The sequence below is a fragment of the Hetaerina americana genome, unplaced genomic scaffold (genome assembly GCF_022747635.1).
Source record: "Hetaerina americana unplaced genomic scaffold, ioHetAmer1.1.p SCAF_12, whole genome shotgun sequence".
Lineage (NCBI taxonomy): Eukaryota > Metazoa > Arthropoda > Insecta > Odonata > Calopterygidae > Hetaerina > Hetaerina americana.
This window is the reverse complement of record NW_027286292.1, coordinates 1,185,947-1,203,334: the sequence shown is the minus strand read 5'-3', so window position 1 is coordinate 1,203,334 and position 17,388 is coordinate 1,185,947. Positions and strand designations below refer to the sequence as shown.

The 17,388-nt window shown below is 34.6% G+C and overlaps 1 protein-coding gene across 3 annotated transcripts in view; it reads right to left on the bottom strand.

The window, feature by feature from the left end:
* Nucleotides 1-17,388, bottom strand: part of mon2 (Mon2 homolog, regulator of endosome-to-Golgi trafficking) — a 66,839-nt gene that overhangs the window by 20,146 nt on the left and 29,305 nt on the right. For all 3 annotated transcript variants that reach the window (XM_071582587.1, XM_071582588.1, XM_071582589.1), the window contains exons 16-25: nucleotides 16,575-16,737; nucleotides 14,547-14,691; nucleotides 11,844-11,965; nucleotides 9,680-9,811; nucleotides 9,464-9,598; nucleotides 8,974-9,233; nucleotides 7,060-7,222; nucleotides 4,967-5,110; nucleotides 2,487-2,615; nucleotides 1,151-1,335 (exon numbers count right to left, since the gene is read on the bottom strand). In XM_071582587.1, the coding sequence (XP_071438688.1) occupies nucleotides 1,151-1,335; nucleotides 2,487-2,615; nucleotides 4,967-5,110; nucleotides 7,060-7,222; nucleotides 8,974-9,233; nucleotides 9,464-9,598; nucleotides 9,680-9,811; nucleotides 11,844-11,965; nucleotides 14,547-14,691; nucleotides 16,575-16,737 (1,578 nt within the window). The remainder of the gene's footprint in view (nucleotides 1-1,150; nucleotides 1,336-2,486; nucleotides 2,616-4,966; nucleotides 5,111-7,059; nucleotides 7,223-8,973; nucleotides 9,234-9,463; nucleotides 9,599-9,679; nucleotides 9,812-11,843; nucleotides 11,966-14,546; nucleotides 14,692-16,574; nucleotides 16,738-17,388) is intronic.

Genomic DNA, 17,388 nt, shown 5'->3' with positions numbered 1-17,388 from the left:
TGGTACTCTGGGACAGGAAGTCGGTAATGATGAAGGAGGTGTGGCTGGGGCATTGCCATGGTGGACCTTGATAGTGGCATCAACCATCTATCCAAAGCAGGGACATCTACTATCATGTGACGGTAAAATTTAGTTATGGTGGCTTGCATGCTCAAGATAATAATTTTGTTGGTTAAACACTTGTGAACACGAGTTTCACTAATTGTTTCCAATCATTACACTTCCCAGAACTCAATGAGGAAAGAAAATACACTCACAGCTCATAAAAAAAACAAGTTGAAGAAATTATGAACAGTAATAATGAAGTAACAATTAACTTCAAACACATACTTACTCCATTGCTACCTGTCTATCACTATTTTCTATGACAAAGACAAACGTGAGATTTATAAACTTAGCTCTAACCACAAGATTTTTCATTCCAAATCCTATTCATCTTGAACCAGACAGATCTTTTTTTGGTATTTTTCTTTTCTAGAGATGTGCTTTACCATGCAACTTATAAGTCATTAACTATCAACACTGCATCGGTATTATATGATGCATATGAATCTGGATCAGTGATCCTTTGTCAATATTTGTCCTTTGTCAGTCACTTGTTTTTTACTGGCTACACGCAAGGTTTATCTTTCCGAGCAGAATATTTTCCGCTATTCAATACTATGGACCATTGTTTCACAAGAAGCATTAGTTCCACCCCCGTAAAAATGGGCTAAAAGCAGTCAAAATGTACGTATTTCCCACAAATAAAAAATGTAAATTAAGCACAAGGAATGAAAAACGAGTCTCTTGGTACACATCTGTCTAGAGCATGTCCATGTTTCCCTTATTTTATATATGCGTCTATCGATTATCAGTGCTTAATCATGCATCCATTGTCACATTGATAACCAAGAATTTGCCATATACTCTTGCCAATCGGAGGAAATTAATCAACTTATGCTCTCCATGATCAAATCACATATTCATTACGTTAAAGTAACTGACTAAACTTTAAAGGGAAAAACATAATAGCCAAGGCTGAAAACTTGAGTTCATTTCACTTATTTTGTTTTCCCATTTTTTCATGGCCGTAGGTATGTTTGTTTTATGTTTATTGACTAATCTTTAACAGAAACTATGGAATAAATTTCTTTCTTTATATATTTACCTCTTAGGGAAAAGGAAATGATCCAAGGTTGATGCCAACTCAGGCCACATTCCAAGGAAGTGCTCAGGTTGTTTTCTTGCTAGAGGTAAACCGGTTAATAATACTGTAAGAAGGCTGTTTACAGCTAACTTCCAAGTTGAAGGTGATGGACAGCTGTACTTCATTCCCATTGGTACGTGTAGTGCCTGAAAATACAATAATAATCTTATTTTATTGGAACTGGGGTTTAAATAAACCTTATGTGGCTATGAATACATGCATGAGCACAACTAATGATGTCATTGGGAGCAAAGCTTTAGTACAGTTACATTTCAAAAATCATTCACATACAGGCAGTAGGTTGAAAAAATATTAGAGATAATTAATTCTTGAGTTGTGTAAAAATATTAAATGTTAGGTTAGATTAGATATCTGTCACAGAAGCGCTTAGTCACATGGCAAGAATATGCCCTGCTTGCCTCTTCTCCCGATATGAGCATTCTAATACCATGATCAAAGTGATCAGAGAATTTGACAGGGAGTAAAGAAAGAGTTTGATGTGTCCCCATGGTATGATCAAGCAGAATCATTGACATCGAACAACAAAAAATGACAAACTAACAACAAATGGTGAGTGTTATACATTGTTGAAGCACCAGTTTAGATAAGAAAACAATTCACAACAAATGAAGTCATCACCAACACAAGTGCCTATTTTAAGAACTTCCGAAATCCTTTCTGAACTGCTTGAAAAAATTGAAGAAATGCCGAGTAAAGTGCATCAAGCTAAAAGCAGATTATGTTGAAAAACAAATTAAAATCTACCCAAAACATTTGGTTTCCATTTTTTCCTAAGGACTTAATGAACTTATCAATATATTAGTCTTCATGCTCAATCTTTAGTAAATTCACTCATGATGGATTTTCCAACCTCAGTGGCAACAGGTTAATGTTTTTGAATGCTAATCCAGAGGTCTTAGGTTTGATTCCTGCCTACTACTATTTTTCTCTACTCAGGGCATGGTTGTTTTGTCTTTGTTGTAGTTTCTGGGAAAAAGTGCTGCAAAAGTCAACGTGGTTGTTTTCAGCAGAGTGGTTAAATTTTCAATGAATTGTGGAACCATAATTGATGACAGAAGAGTGAGATTATGGCTATTTAATAGTGAAATTCCTAGTGCAATCTACAATCTAAATAAAGGGAACATTACAATTCTTGGCCATTAATGAAAAGAGTTTCAACACGAGCATAATTTTAAATGTACATATGGAAGACATTTGTACGCAAGTAAAGCACCAAGTCATATTAAGTCATATTTAACTAGTAATTACTATGCAGAGTATCACAATATATAATTACCTGAATTATTTCTTTAAGGATGTCACCCTCGATAACCGGCATTTCCTGAGCTGTTTTTTGGTACAAGCTGACTGTCATGCTTAAAGACTTCTCACCAAACGGTACATAATTCATTGTAATCCATTCAGCCTGGAAAATATATCATAAGAAAGACAAAAACATGTTCTTTTAGATACATAATTCTTCCATAGCTTACTGGTAAACTAAAGTAATCAATATTACATTTATTGCATAATTAAAATGAAGCATGCATAGAATGGTTTAAGGCATCACTTTGTGGAAGCAATTCATATCGGAAAAGAAATATTTAGTTATTCCACGTATATGTAAGAAATAACTAAGAATTTCTTTTCTGATATGAAGCATGCATATTTATAAGTAAAGCAGACTGAGGTTATTAATGTGTTTGCGGAGCCTGGTTCTATCATCTCACATTTCACTCTCTCCCTCCCATCCCTCAATTGATAAAAAGTTTTTGAGGCAAGTAGATATTACCTTTACAAAGGCAAAATATTTGTATTCTAAAGGAAAATACGATAAAATTAACCAGAGTACGGGAATATCAAAATAGCCATGTCTAGTAAAAACAAGTCATTTATAAAATAAATATAATGGACAAAATATATTTAATTTTTTTGCATCTCTCTTGCAGTGGAGTGTCCAAATGTAATGCATCAGAGATAATGAGTACATATTACATGCATAGCATACACTTGCACATTATATGTATGCATTATAAAAATACAAACATGGTACATACATAGAGATATATTAGATTACACTTATAAAAAATTACACAGCATAAAAAATTGATTTATCAGTCGGGGAGAGAATCACCACAGTCTCTCGAGTGCATTGATTATGAAATGCTGTTACCTATGAAAGCTATTCCTATTAAATTGAAGTTATGGCTCCCAAATCAAAAAATGTTTCCCAGATTTAGAGACAGTGATAATTCTTGAGACAAGAGAATGAAATGGGTTTTTCCTACCCAGGATTCACTTGAATACACCGTACTTCCCGGCCCAAAAGATGCACTTTTTTTACTTCGTAAGTACATTAATGCATCTTATGGACCAAGGGCACTTGGGCATAACTTTGATATATAAGTGCCAGCTGATTTGACCAGGCAAGTACTTATATTCAGTATTTTTCCCAGTGACAAAGTTGTAATGGCAATCATAAACAATGGTTACCTTCATTACAAATTTCAATAATATCACTGTTTTGAGATAGCAGTAAGCAACAGAGTTTTAAAGTTTCAAGTTAGTACTTCCTAAAAGAATTTCCGTATAATTCATAAATTTATACATTGCAATGTTTAGTTACATCTCATTTGTGGTTCTGCCGCAAAAATAAATACGCATATGGCTGATAGGGATGTCAGCCCCCCCTGATACTTCATACATACATGCTCTCTCTCCCCATAAACTTGGGAGTCTACAGGAATTGAACCTTAAGCATTATGACAGATCAGAGGGTTATAAAGGCATAGAAAATGGTTGCTTTTGATACAAATGTCGATAATATCAAAATAACAAACTAAGCGGTGCAGGAAATGTTAAATGATAATAACCTCATGGGATCTTTTGAGAGGAGATTCTAATACGGGATTGCATTTTAACTTGAATTAGTGAATTCCCCTTCAGAACCCGGAAAAAAGTCAGCAGAAAGGGGTTTTGGCCCACCTCTGACAGAGAAGATGAAATGAGAATAGAGGGAGAGGAAGGCGGATTTAATAAATGCAAAGATATAAGTAAAAAGAATTACATCCATGCGCTCCCTAAATGGTCAAAGCTTCCACAGAAAGGGTCAATTGAATACGAACGAAAGGCTATGAGGTGCCAACTCCCAATGGTATACTGATGGGAAGAATGAAACGGCCATCAATTTCTAGAGTTTGCGATCGAAAAAGTCCTGGCGAAATTTAAAAGTGAGACTATCATAATGTCTCTTTAAAAATGTGAAATCAACAATGCGCTGCATGCAAGTGGAGATGACATATGCGTGTGGGGATAATGTCGACCCCAGTGAAAATAACTTCAGATATTATTTAGTGGCAGTGATGACAAATTTCTTGGATTTTATGATGGACAAATGTTGATATACGTGTAGCTGCTAAATTTTAAATACACATTTTCCGTTTTCTTCATATTAAATGTTCACATCAAATAGTTTGATCCTTTTTGTACAATACAAGTATTTTTCATTAACTCTAACCTGAAAAATCAGGATTCTTCTAATGCACTGATGCATCTTTTGGGCTGAGAATTACAGTACTTGAGATCTCACAATATTCAGGAGCCCCTTATATTTAGGCCAAAGCAGTAATTTTGTTTTTTTCAATTGATAAAAGAACAAGACATATGCCCATAATGTACAGGCACAACTAGTCATGTGAATTATGCAAGTGGTCTTTGTGTCAGTTCATTTCAATGACAAGTTGACAAATTTTATACTTTTATTAGTTTCATACTTACTGATGCACCTTTAATCTGCATGATATTTTTTGTTTCCATCTTCCCATAGGGCGGAGCTTGACAAGAAAACTTGCTGAAGAGGAGTAGCTGCCTGAAAATTGCAGTTATTGTATTTTCCATGCTATCAGGGCTAGAAAAGGCTTCCTGTAAAAAAATATCAAGAAATTATACATGATGTCACAAAAAACAGTAACATGGATGCATTGAGCAACATAAAATTAATGCTCACATCATCCACGCAAATACAGAACTGCACTACGTTAACCACTCATTTACATTCGTGATCACTGTGCTCTAAAGCAATGGCCTACGTTCGTCAGGAGAGGGTAGTTTCTTAATTAGATTTACACATTACCCACAACACATTTTATCAAAATTCAACAGTCTTGACATCAGGCTGTGGGATTAAAAAGGATATTAAGGCATGGGTGTTAAGCCATGAATAAAACTTCCCCTGTATCATCACATATGCTTAGGATTGGGCTGGTCCTGTAAGCACTGATGGCCACCGTAAGCCCGGCATTGTGGATTCCGGTCAAAGGTCGCCAAAAGGACTCTCTCCCTGAAGAGTATACATTAGGGTCATAGTCTTCTAAAATGCATCTTATGGGCCAAGGGTATATGGGTGTGACTTCGCCCTACAAGATACAAGCCAATTCACCAGGACAGATACTATCAAGTATTTTTTCCTGCATTAGGCATAAAAATGGTTGTCTTGATTTCAAACATTTGGTAACAACACTGCTTGGAGCCAGTACAAAGCAAAAGAGCTCTAATATTTCCTTGAGAGTACTTCCTAAAAAAATTACCAAATAAATCATAAATGTATACAATGTAAGATCTTTAGTTTCATCTCACATATGGCGCTGCTGCTGAACTTAGACTAAGTGTTGCATATAAAATTAAATTAGAATAACCTAATGGGATCTAAAGAGAGAAGATTGTCATCTGGTACAGCATTTAAACTTGAAGCCATGAATTACCCTTCAGAACATGCAAACAGGGCAGCTGAAAAGCATTTTGGCCTGCCTCCAACTAATAAGGTGATACGAGAACAGAGGAAGCAGAAGATGAATTTAACAAATGTAGAAATAAGTAAAAAAACTGAACATTCATGTGCTCCTAACTGCCCAAATCCTGAGGAATATCTGAAGAACGGGATTATAAATCACAGGAAGAATGGGAATTACTGTTCAAACAAAAATGATTTTATGAAGTGAAAAAATTAGTGATAGGTATGCTCATTTAAGATTTTGCAAACACTTGAGTGGATCGCAGTCCAGATGGCATGGCCACACACAGACAGTAGATCAACGGGACAGTCCAGTCCAGGGGACAGACAGACAGTAGATCCAGACAGTAGTTCAGCTCACTGAGGGTTAGTTATGGGGGTTGTCCTTTTGGTTTCCTTTCATGACTAGCAGGGACACTGCAGGAGTATTCTCTATCCCCCTACTCACGGGGATAGGCACGAAATATCTCACCCAAGTCGTGGAAGAGTAGAATATCTCCTCAGACCATCATCAATAGAATAGAAGAGTAGGATAAGAGCAAGCCAAAATATATGCAGAGAAATAAAAGCTGAATAATAAGGAAACAGACGTTAACTTCCTGTATGCATACCACACTTGTGGTATTGGCGAGTTTTTCTGCCACCTTATCCATTTCTTATGGCTTGAGTACAAGTTTTCTGCCTAGGAGAATTTTTCCATATTAATGATTTTATTCCCATATGATTCATTTAAAAGGGATGAAATTTATTCTTTGCAAATCAATACAATTTATTTGGATCATCAATTGCTGTAATGCCGTTGGCCATAAGCCACTGGTCAAACTAGTTATTATATTCCCCAGGTATTTGGTTTTATTTTTTCACCTACTTAATATGAAACTAATTAAATTATAACAATTTTTCCAAGATTCATTCAAGCAACTGCGACATAATTCTTAAAATTTGTCGATTGAACTTATCATGGCAGGCATTTTCAATGGTTATGGTACATAAAAGTTTTGATTCTGAAATCAAGGTCACTCGAAACAAAATTGCACTTTAAGCATTCCATTTCTAACAATATTTTAGAGCTATGTCTTACCTTTTGAAGGAGTTCCATGCTAGTCAAAACACCCTCTTGAAGAGGCGTTAAAGATATGTCATTAACTGAAGGCAAAATAAATGGAGAAGATTCACCATGGATAGGAACTGTCACAGAATTTTGAAGAACTTGACAAAGTTTTTGTAGATCAGTAGTAAAAAACCTGAAATGCAAAGAGGAGTAAATCAACAACAGTAATACAACTAAGAACTACACACATTTACTACACCCTTCAGGTCACTTCTTTTAGAATAATAACACATTGGTGATCTGAAAACAGGTACTCCATCTAAACCAACATATACTCCAAATATTTTATGCAAGAAACTATTTCCAGGGCTACTTGCATGTGCTTGTCCACGTGCTATGGTAGTAACCAAATGTATTAGTGCACATGACTTTTCCTTGTCAATATTATTTCACATATGAGACAAGCAGGCAATTATTTGGAATGAGAAATGAAGACATAAGAGAGTACTTCTGGGTAATGGATGAAACTTATCTAAAGTAAAGGAGGATTTTGTAAAAACTATTTTGTCACTCTTCAATTACAGAATTCTTGCATTATGTATGAATTATATCTGAAATAAAGAATGCATTACAATAAACAAAAATCCTGCATGACACAGCTGAAGTGAGCCTAACCGGATCCTTGGAAGTATAAGCGTTCAACTGAGAGGAGTAAGACCAACTCTATTGAATAACATTTCCTTAAGTCATATAGGATTGAGTAATAGGAGTAAGTTTCATTAGGTGAAACCAATATCAATCAATATTTTAATGAAATAATATGCTATACTACTGCCATTCAACATCTGCGTAGCTACTTTAAGTGATTTAAAAAAAATCACCTGAAACAGTAAATCACAATGATATTTGCACAGTTCAGATTAAGTAGCATTTTTCTCTGGTAATCAATTAAAAAACTGATGAAAGCTTACCCTTAGATCAATCAGGCAACAAAGATAAGAAAACAAAAATTACAGTAATACACAAAAATATGTAACAAATATAGAATAAAAGGTTGGTCTAAAAAATATCTAACCTTTGGTTAGGATGAAATGTTACATTTGTGATAGGTTTGAGAAAATAATCCCTTACAAAGAAGGCCACCCTAAGCACCTGCACATACTTTCAAATTCGAACCATCTTTTCTCTGCATGTTCCGTCATCTTGTACAACTGGAAATCTCATGGACACATAGTATATTAGCTCATGCAATCGCTAACAATCTGTGACTGGCACACACAGCAGTGGAGGGAAAATTCAGCCATTCTAACCAAGGAACCAATGCAGAGAGTGACACTGCCCTACCCTCATTACATGGGACAGGAAATTTTAAGGCCGATTCTTTTTAGGCAGGCCTATTAAATTCAATCCTTATCTCCAAGAGGTAGGGAGATTCTGTTCGTAAAAGCATTTAGATTTTTACTCCACCAATATGGATGTACATTCAGACTCATTAAATTACACAATTCCAGGTTTAAGGCATGCAAATCCAAAGTTTCACTGCATACACTTATAGACTTTGTCATTTTTAGCAGTCTGGAGACATGACTTCAACTCGCACTGGAGTTTGAAGGATAAAATAAGTAAGTGGCAGTCACTGAAATACATTGATGACATCATACTGGAATTAAATGAAGGAAAAACAGCATTTGCAAAACTCACTTTCCAAGAAAAATGTGAAATTTCAGAGGACGCATGCAATCATAATGTGCATTTCAAACTACACCTAGCCATGAGCTAGCTCTTAACAGTGCCTCTAACGTGAATTAATTGTGATGCGAACCCATCATAAAATGGAGACCCACTGTAATATTCTCTTGTATACAAATGCCGTATAGAACCACATGATTTATCACTGCAATTCAGCATGCCACTCACACTGGGTGGGCGAGATCGCATACAAACCTATTCTTGATGTGCTGGAACACAGCTGGAAACATCTGAATGAGAGCAGTAAGGAATGCTTGCGATGGAATATAAAGCTCCTCTCTCATGTCATTATCACTGGGTGGTGACGTACTTTCGGCACCAATGCTCAGCCATGCCCGCCATGCCACACCCCAAATGTCACCCTCCTCGGGATCAGGAACAGGGCACCCACTGCCCTCAGCACCCTTGTTCAAGTACAGGATCTCTTGGAATGACTTGAGGGCTGCCAGGGACACCTTGCAGTGAGGACAAGCAATTCATGTGAGCACTGGAGCAGTTTCTCATTCGGATCCTCCCCATATAGATAATAGATAGCTTCCTGAGCTAAGTATGTACATACACAGAGGTGTACTGACAAAAGGAATCAGTTTATCTTTTGAATTTTACCATAGATGTTTAGAATTACAATAATAAATGACAAGTTTTTTAACGTCTAAACAAATTTATGGCATATAAATTTTCCTACCTCATTGTTTTTACTGAGGGCAGAATTCTCAATGAATTCAAGAAGAAGAGACCATGCCCGAGGGAAGTCACCCAAATTTTGCAATAGTAGTCTTTTAGTGTTGAACACCCTGGCCACACCAGAAAGAGTCAAAACCTGCAAGCAAAGTCACACATGAAACACAAAACTCAATCAATTTGTCAAACAATATATGCACGATTAAGAGAGAGGCCTTACCTGAGTTTCAGCCCATTGCTTCTGGGCTGTGTTCCTTGAGTGATGTATCAAAATATTCCCTCCGGTATCAACCTTTTCACTGCTTGCAGAATTGGATAAGCTACGGACTTTGTCGAGTAAAGGAAAGAGAACCTGCATGGCAATGAGGAAAAGACAAAAATTATGGCATGCAATGAGATTTCATGTTAGACGACGATGCAAAAAAACAAATGTATGTACACAAATTCAACTCTAAATATTTAGGCGACAACATACAACAAATAAAATATAATGAATAATATAAAAGAACCAGTGGCAGAAGCATGAAATGAGAGAGAAATATAAATCAAAACAAACTTAACAATAATTTAGCAAAATCACTGCTCCCAGCATAAAGGGTGCTCTTAAAACATTGCATACACTTGGAAACATATAAAACTAACAAAAATTAGCCTTCTTTTTTACAAATAAAAGGAAAAAACTCTTGGCTTTCATACTGTAATTCATACCACCATGAAACGTTTTTAGTTTTTCGGCACTTTCATAGGTACTTAACCAAATGATGGCATCACCAACCACTTACTCATCAAAATAATGTCATTCACTGCTAAAATAAGTTTACTCCTAATACTCCTAAATTTCCGTGACATTTCCAAAGCTTTATATATATTAATGGGAAAACCTTTGCTTCATTTTTCCATCACAACATGGTAAATAAATGGTAATGACCTCAAATCATCCTTTTGAAGACCCTCTAAACACTTCGCTGATTGAATGAACACATTTATTTTTTTTATTTATTACTTCATTTATTTCATTTATTACTACATTTGAGTCTATCAAAATACTTCTGCCATAAAAATACAGTTGCTTCTGGAGCACCATACTTTTTTGAAGCATGGATATAATTATTATTTCCTGCTTCTTGAACTGCAAGAATTTTCAAATTTATATCTTAAATAATTAGGATTTCTTTGTGATGAGGGTAATAAAGAAACTTAACACTTCCACAATAAATTTATTGTGGTAGTGTAAAGTTTCTTTTTTACCCTCATCATGAAAGAATTCCACAAAAATAAACCTGAAACTGTTATGTTTAGGATTTTTTGGTTTACTTGGGATTTGGAGAAGTGTTTTTCTCAACATGATCAATATCCTTTTCTCTATCCTATTCTCTACCATTAATTTATCAAAGAGTAAATGTTCAGAAGTTATAAATACAAAAACACACTGGTGTAAGAGCTAATGCCACCAAAACACGAGACAAATTAAGAACCACAAGACAACGCATGTAAAAGAAAACTCAGGTATGACAATATGTTTGCTAAGCTATACAATTTAGCTTAGATCAATTTTCAATGTACTCCTCAAGATGCTTTTGGAGAATATTTGCACAATGCAGCATCCTAGCCAAAATGTCAAATTAATTTGCAATGGTGCGTTTACATAAATATATGACCTAATATGCAAGCAGAGATGTGCAATAACATAGTTCTGAGCTTACAGTACTCATCAGGTTATGATAATGATCAACACCGAAACCTGGGCCATGTTCTAAATAAAGTGCGTGGAACTACAAAGTCAATTATTTCATTTCAATATGTTATGTAAATTACATTAAGTTACGCCAGAGACAACAAATACTCATACATAGCATGAATGTCACATTAAAATGGATTGGAGAATAAAAATCACATTATACCTGGGCCAATATGGTAAGTACCAACATGGTGAATGAACACAGCATTTCATGGTGGGATTCCGTGATATCCAAATGCATGATGTTTGCAATCATGGAATGGTTTTACATGTTCTTGTATATTAACTATTTCTAATCTTCACTCCGGCAATTTTTAATCACGGACTACACACCTCTGTATATATTATGAGGAAACATTTTTGTCAATGGCAGAAGTTTTATAGCTCAAGAATTGATGCCATCCAATGCTCAGTGGTCATGAACCCACTCACCATTCCATTCAAAAAGTTTCAGTTATCAATTCCAAAGGACAAGCAATAACAAGGTGTTTACCAAATTAATAATGCAAGTTAGAAATGCATCAAGATGGTGTGATGTAAAACGAGAGGTACAAAGCATTCAGAATGAATGCTAATTACAACAACATCTTAACAATGGCTGGTGCTGTGAAAGCACATACAAGTTGAATAAATGCAACCTAGTCACCTGCCACAACACAGCCTGCCAAGTTGGCTGATGAAGCAACGCCCCATGAGCAGAAATGGTGGAAAAGAGTGTTTGGCCGGCAGATTTCCTCACAGCAGGGCGAGAGTCCACACAAAGATCTCCTAAAATTTAATCACAAGCATTAATTCCCTTCTATATATCTCATCTACAATTTATTATTTTGAGCGGAGGAATTATGAAACCTCTCTAAAATATCGGATAAAACATTAATTTGTCAACTAGTTGAAGGTTTTATCATAATATATCTACAGCCAAAACCTTAGGATGCTTCAGTCAAGGTGATTGCTGATCCTTATAAGGTCAACTCTGCATTTAAAACCTACTCCAACCTAAATAATAAAAATTAATAAGAGTTTGTGCCACTGTGATAAAGTTTACATCAAATGTTAAAAAAGAATGATTATTTATTAATTAATAATGCATGTAAAATTCAATACCTTGATTGAACCTTGCAAAAATATACATACATCTGTGGACTTTTTACTTATCAATCACCACTAGTATGATACTAATAGATCCATAAATACTGTTAAGACCCTCAAGGTAGTGATTAAAATTTGAAAACATGTGCTTTGTCAAGATAAATGAGGCTTTCAAGGACAACTCAAGACTTGAGGATACCTCAAGTGAAGGATAAAAAGAATGCCTATGGTGCCATAAAACATTTTGCATATCTGTGCACACTTTCCAATTAATCAATGCCTCCTAAACAACAAACTACAGCATATGCAGAGCACAGCCTTTGACAGGAATTCCACATTTTGAATTCCCTCACCTGGTGAATCCATTATCTCCTATACATACACACACACACACACCCTCTCTCTCTCTTGTCATATTACGTAAATTAAAGGTTTCACCTAAATTTCCACTAGCGTACTAAATAGGACCATATGGACTGAATTCCATATTCTAGTCTTTTTAATTTTTTAGACACTCAAACCCATGTCGATGTTTCTGTGAAATATGCTTTGTGATTTATGAAAACATTGTATTGGCACACAATATGATACCAGCACAGAGTATTAATTATTGGTAATATTCCATCATTCATTACATATCAATTTATTCTGCCATTTTAACATCAATCATCAATTCAATTTTGAAATTGTCAAATACATATTCTGACCGATGATGATCAATTTCCACTTATCAAAGATGATAGCAACCAAAGCATCAACACTTACATCCTCCATTACATTTAAGTGTTTTCCATACACCACAGACACCAATTAAAATTAAATTAAGGATTTTATGTCATTTTCAATATTTAATAGGACATGCATATTTACGGTTAATTTTGTTACTTTTCAATCAACATAATTTTTAATCCCAGTGTGTGTCATTAAGAATAAAGCAATTCACCATGGAGCAGAAAACAGCCATTCAAAAAGACAATAGGATGATGGTTAGGGGTATTTCCAAGAACTACAAAACATCCCCACCAACACATTCAACAATTCTGAAAAATAGAGAAGGTACCCAACAGCAAGCCAGCCACAGCCATAAATCCAACAAGAAAATGATTATGATGTACAATTAATGAGAAAGTTGACGAAGTCACACCCAAAAGGTTTTCACAGTCACCAAATTTCCACTCCCTGGCCAACTCCTATGTCTGAGACTCGAGCATTTTGCCCCGAGTCTTGGTGAAGACAGGTTTTCTGGATTTAAAAGTTAGCTGGAGAGTTTAGAGAGCACCATCACACATTCTATAAGAGGATATCCCGAAATAGTTATTAGTCTCTGCAGATGCCATTACCCTGCGGTAGAGAGAAAAATTAAAGCCACAAATGAAATGGATTACCACTGACTCATGACAGAGGGCTAAAGAGAGAGGTACTCAATATGAGAGCACAGTGGAGGCCTTAGTTTTCATTCACTTATATTTTAATTCATTTTTCTCAACTCCATATTGTCTACTGGATGCCTATTCTATCATTTATAACATGGCAATGGTCTCCATTGAAGTACTTGTTACACTTCCTTACTGCTATGAAGCTGAATTTACAACCGTTTTGTTGAGATAACATTCCCAACCAAGAATACAATTACTAAGTCCATATAGCTTACTTTTATTAATAGGACATGGATTGCATTTAAGTTTTAAAAAATCTCAAGGAATGTTATTAAATATATTATTAGTTTACAAAAAGGGAATGATGTGTTGCAGACAATTGAAGTTATGTTTTCAAGTAATCATAAGAACGGCATAATTATAGGTTTAATAATACATTGTGGCACATATTCCAATAATGCCACATCAAAAATGTCTACTAAAATTTAATAGAAATATATATTTTTCATATTGCACTGAGTGAAATTGAATTAAGAGAGTAAATTATGAAAGTTTTTGCATTTCATCCTGTCATAAGTTATTTTTGTGCATTAGAACTGGTCGACCCTATTACACGGTGGCCTCTCTGTACAACAATTTTTTACCTGAGTCCCGAGAAGTTTGTTACGCAGAGGCTTCGTTGTATTTGATTTAAAAGACTTATGCACCATTTTAAATCACAACTTTATACCATGAAAAATTTCCTCATTATGAGTGAAACAAATAATACTCAGAAACAAACAAGCAGCTCATCTCAGAAAACAAACATAGGAATTGATTCAGGATTAGAAATAATTGTTCATTTACATCTCAATAAAAACTTAATTGTAAAAAAATGTCCTTACCAAGTCTAGCATACAAGCACATCCATAGTTTATCAAATGGAGGCATGTTTGGAGTTCCTGGGAAGTCAGGAAAGACGTTTGAATCACCAGACAAGGAATGGCACAGCTTTTCTTGATTCTGATAAAAATAATCTGAAATATTCCACTGGAAAGAAATTCAATTCACATTGTACATTAATCAGCAAAAACATTGATTCAAAGTTCAGAATATACAAGTAAGGTACACATTCAAATAATACTAACAATTTCAGTCACTTTTATGACTGCTCATTGATATTGATACATAAGGATTACTTTAACACCATTTTTAACATATACATTCAACCCCCCGACATTCACTATTACTGGAGAGGATAAAATGGCATTCAGCAGAAGGGGGAAGCTGGCTTAGGGAAGGCGGCATAAGTCTCTCACAATGCTTGGTAAAGGACTTTCATTCAGAAATTCAAGTGGAATCTGCAAAGTCAGTCTCATTTAAGCCTGCTGGCACAATACCCTACTGCAAATTTTAACTTCCTCAATGTAATGAAATTGCTAAGTGACCATTTTTTCCATTCATTTTAGTGACTGATGAAGTTTTTGGCAATAGAACCATGATGAAATTTCCAATCCTCTAGTTTTTGCTTAAAATAATGATTTTTTACATTTCTAATGATATTTCATCCAAATAATCCTTGAGATTTGCCATTTGACAAAAGTCTAAGGCGAAAGATGGATGCACCAACACAATCACACACACAATGCATTGATACACACAGAACAAATTGAAAAACAGCATAGGCACTATATTTTAGAGATTTTCCACAGTTAAAGGGCAAATGTAGAGCTGTTTATACTCTTGGGAAACTCAAGCAGAGTATTAGAGAACTTATAAATCAAAGAATACATTTTATTTACGTTCAGAATATACACGAGCAAATGTAAGCTATGCACAAATATATTCTGGCCACTGGATTACCATAAATTGTGCCCAATTATCTTTAGCAAAAGGAAAATGAAAAAATAATAATTAAACCATCCTTCACTGCAAAAGAAAGCTCTCCAGGTTTACGTAGGTTTGTACATCTTATGCACACACTCTAAAATCATCTGATAAACAATAGGCGACTGATGAATTATCAACGCATCTTTAAATTTGTTATGAATTCATTACATCAGATAGGCATTAAATAATCTGGGTAACTCTTTAAAGTACAAGAGAAGCAAAAATTCACCCTTTGCAAGTAAGGAATTGATAGAAAACAGGATTCTCAAAACTCACACAGTTTAGGGATCATTTTCCAAATTTTACTAAGATGCCGTAATCATGAACTTGAATGTCCCATTATTAGTAATATTTAATATCATCATTAGAAGGTAAAGCTGAAAAATTGTCATTTTTGAATTAATTTTTCTATGCTTTTTTTGGAGTTTTGTATTTTTTACATTTCCATACCACCTAATCCTCATTGAACATATCATTAACAAAAGAAATGGCCATGCCACCATGCTGAAAATCTGGGAAATTGATTTTTACAGCTACAGTAAAAAACCAACCATTACATACAAGATTATACAGCACGTGTTGCAGCGCTCTGCAAATAGCTCCTTTTAAAGAACACTCGCTGGGTATGCAGGGAGAAAAAATTAGTCCAGTCACCTAATGGCAGATTGTTCTAATGAAATAAACCATGGCGATGGAAATTTTCTAGGGGCCAGTCCATATTTCAAATATGTGGCTATGAGGTCTGACTCACTCTTTTCACCGATGATGACAAAATTAATGACCAAGTTTTAAACATGCATTCAGTTTACCCTCCCTTCAAATGACACCGTGGGACAAGATGCATCAAGCTTCTTTTTATTTGAATTTTTCCTCAGATAAAATACACTTGTTCATTCCCAAAAAAGGCTTATATGTATAGCGAGTTTCACTGTACTGTGTGCTGCTCACTGGAGATGTTATTGGAAGTTCCGACTACAAATATACTTCCATTTAGGGCTCACAGGGACTTTATAAACAATTTTTGCCAAGCAATTTTTACTCACCATTAGGCCCACTGCAGTAAGAGAAATGTTTAATTCCTGAGTCTGAGATCCAAATTTGGCAGCAGTGTCTACACAATGTGGTAGACAACGCCAAGGCATTACAGGCAAAAAATCTGTGACAACCAGCTGAAGGCATTGAAAAGCAATACGAATGAGGTTTTCCCTGAAAAAAGATGTAAAATTTTAATGACAGAAAACTAAAGGGAATTAGAACCAGAATTAAATGGTCTCAAAAATTTCAACCAATTATACATTAAACCACAGCATGATCAGGCATTGTCTGGTCTTACTGTTAATGAGACAATGCTTTCAAGTCAGAGGCAGAAGACAACTAGGAATTAGACTAGAGGAATGCTATTAAGTTATTATTAAAAATCCATGAACAGTGAAGCCTCATAATAATGAACCCCAAATTAGCATAAAATTTATAAATTATTTCATAATCAAGACCTCTCCCCATAAATCAATGCATTGAAAACCTCTTAATTTACAAGGGATTTCAGGAAAGTCCATAATGAGAGTATCCATCAAATCACATCAAAGACCAATAGTAAATTCATAAAGTCTACTCTCTATAACTTTATATATATATATATATATATATATATATATATATATATATATATATATATATATATATATATATATATATATATATATATATATATATATATATATATATATACATATACATATACATATATATATATATATACATATATATACATATATATATATATACATATATATATACATATATATATAGATATATATATACATATATATATAGATATATATATACATATACATATAT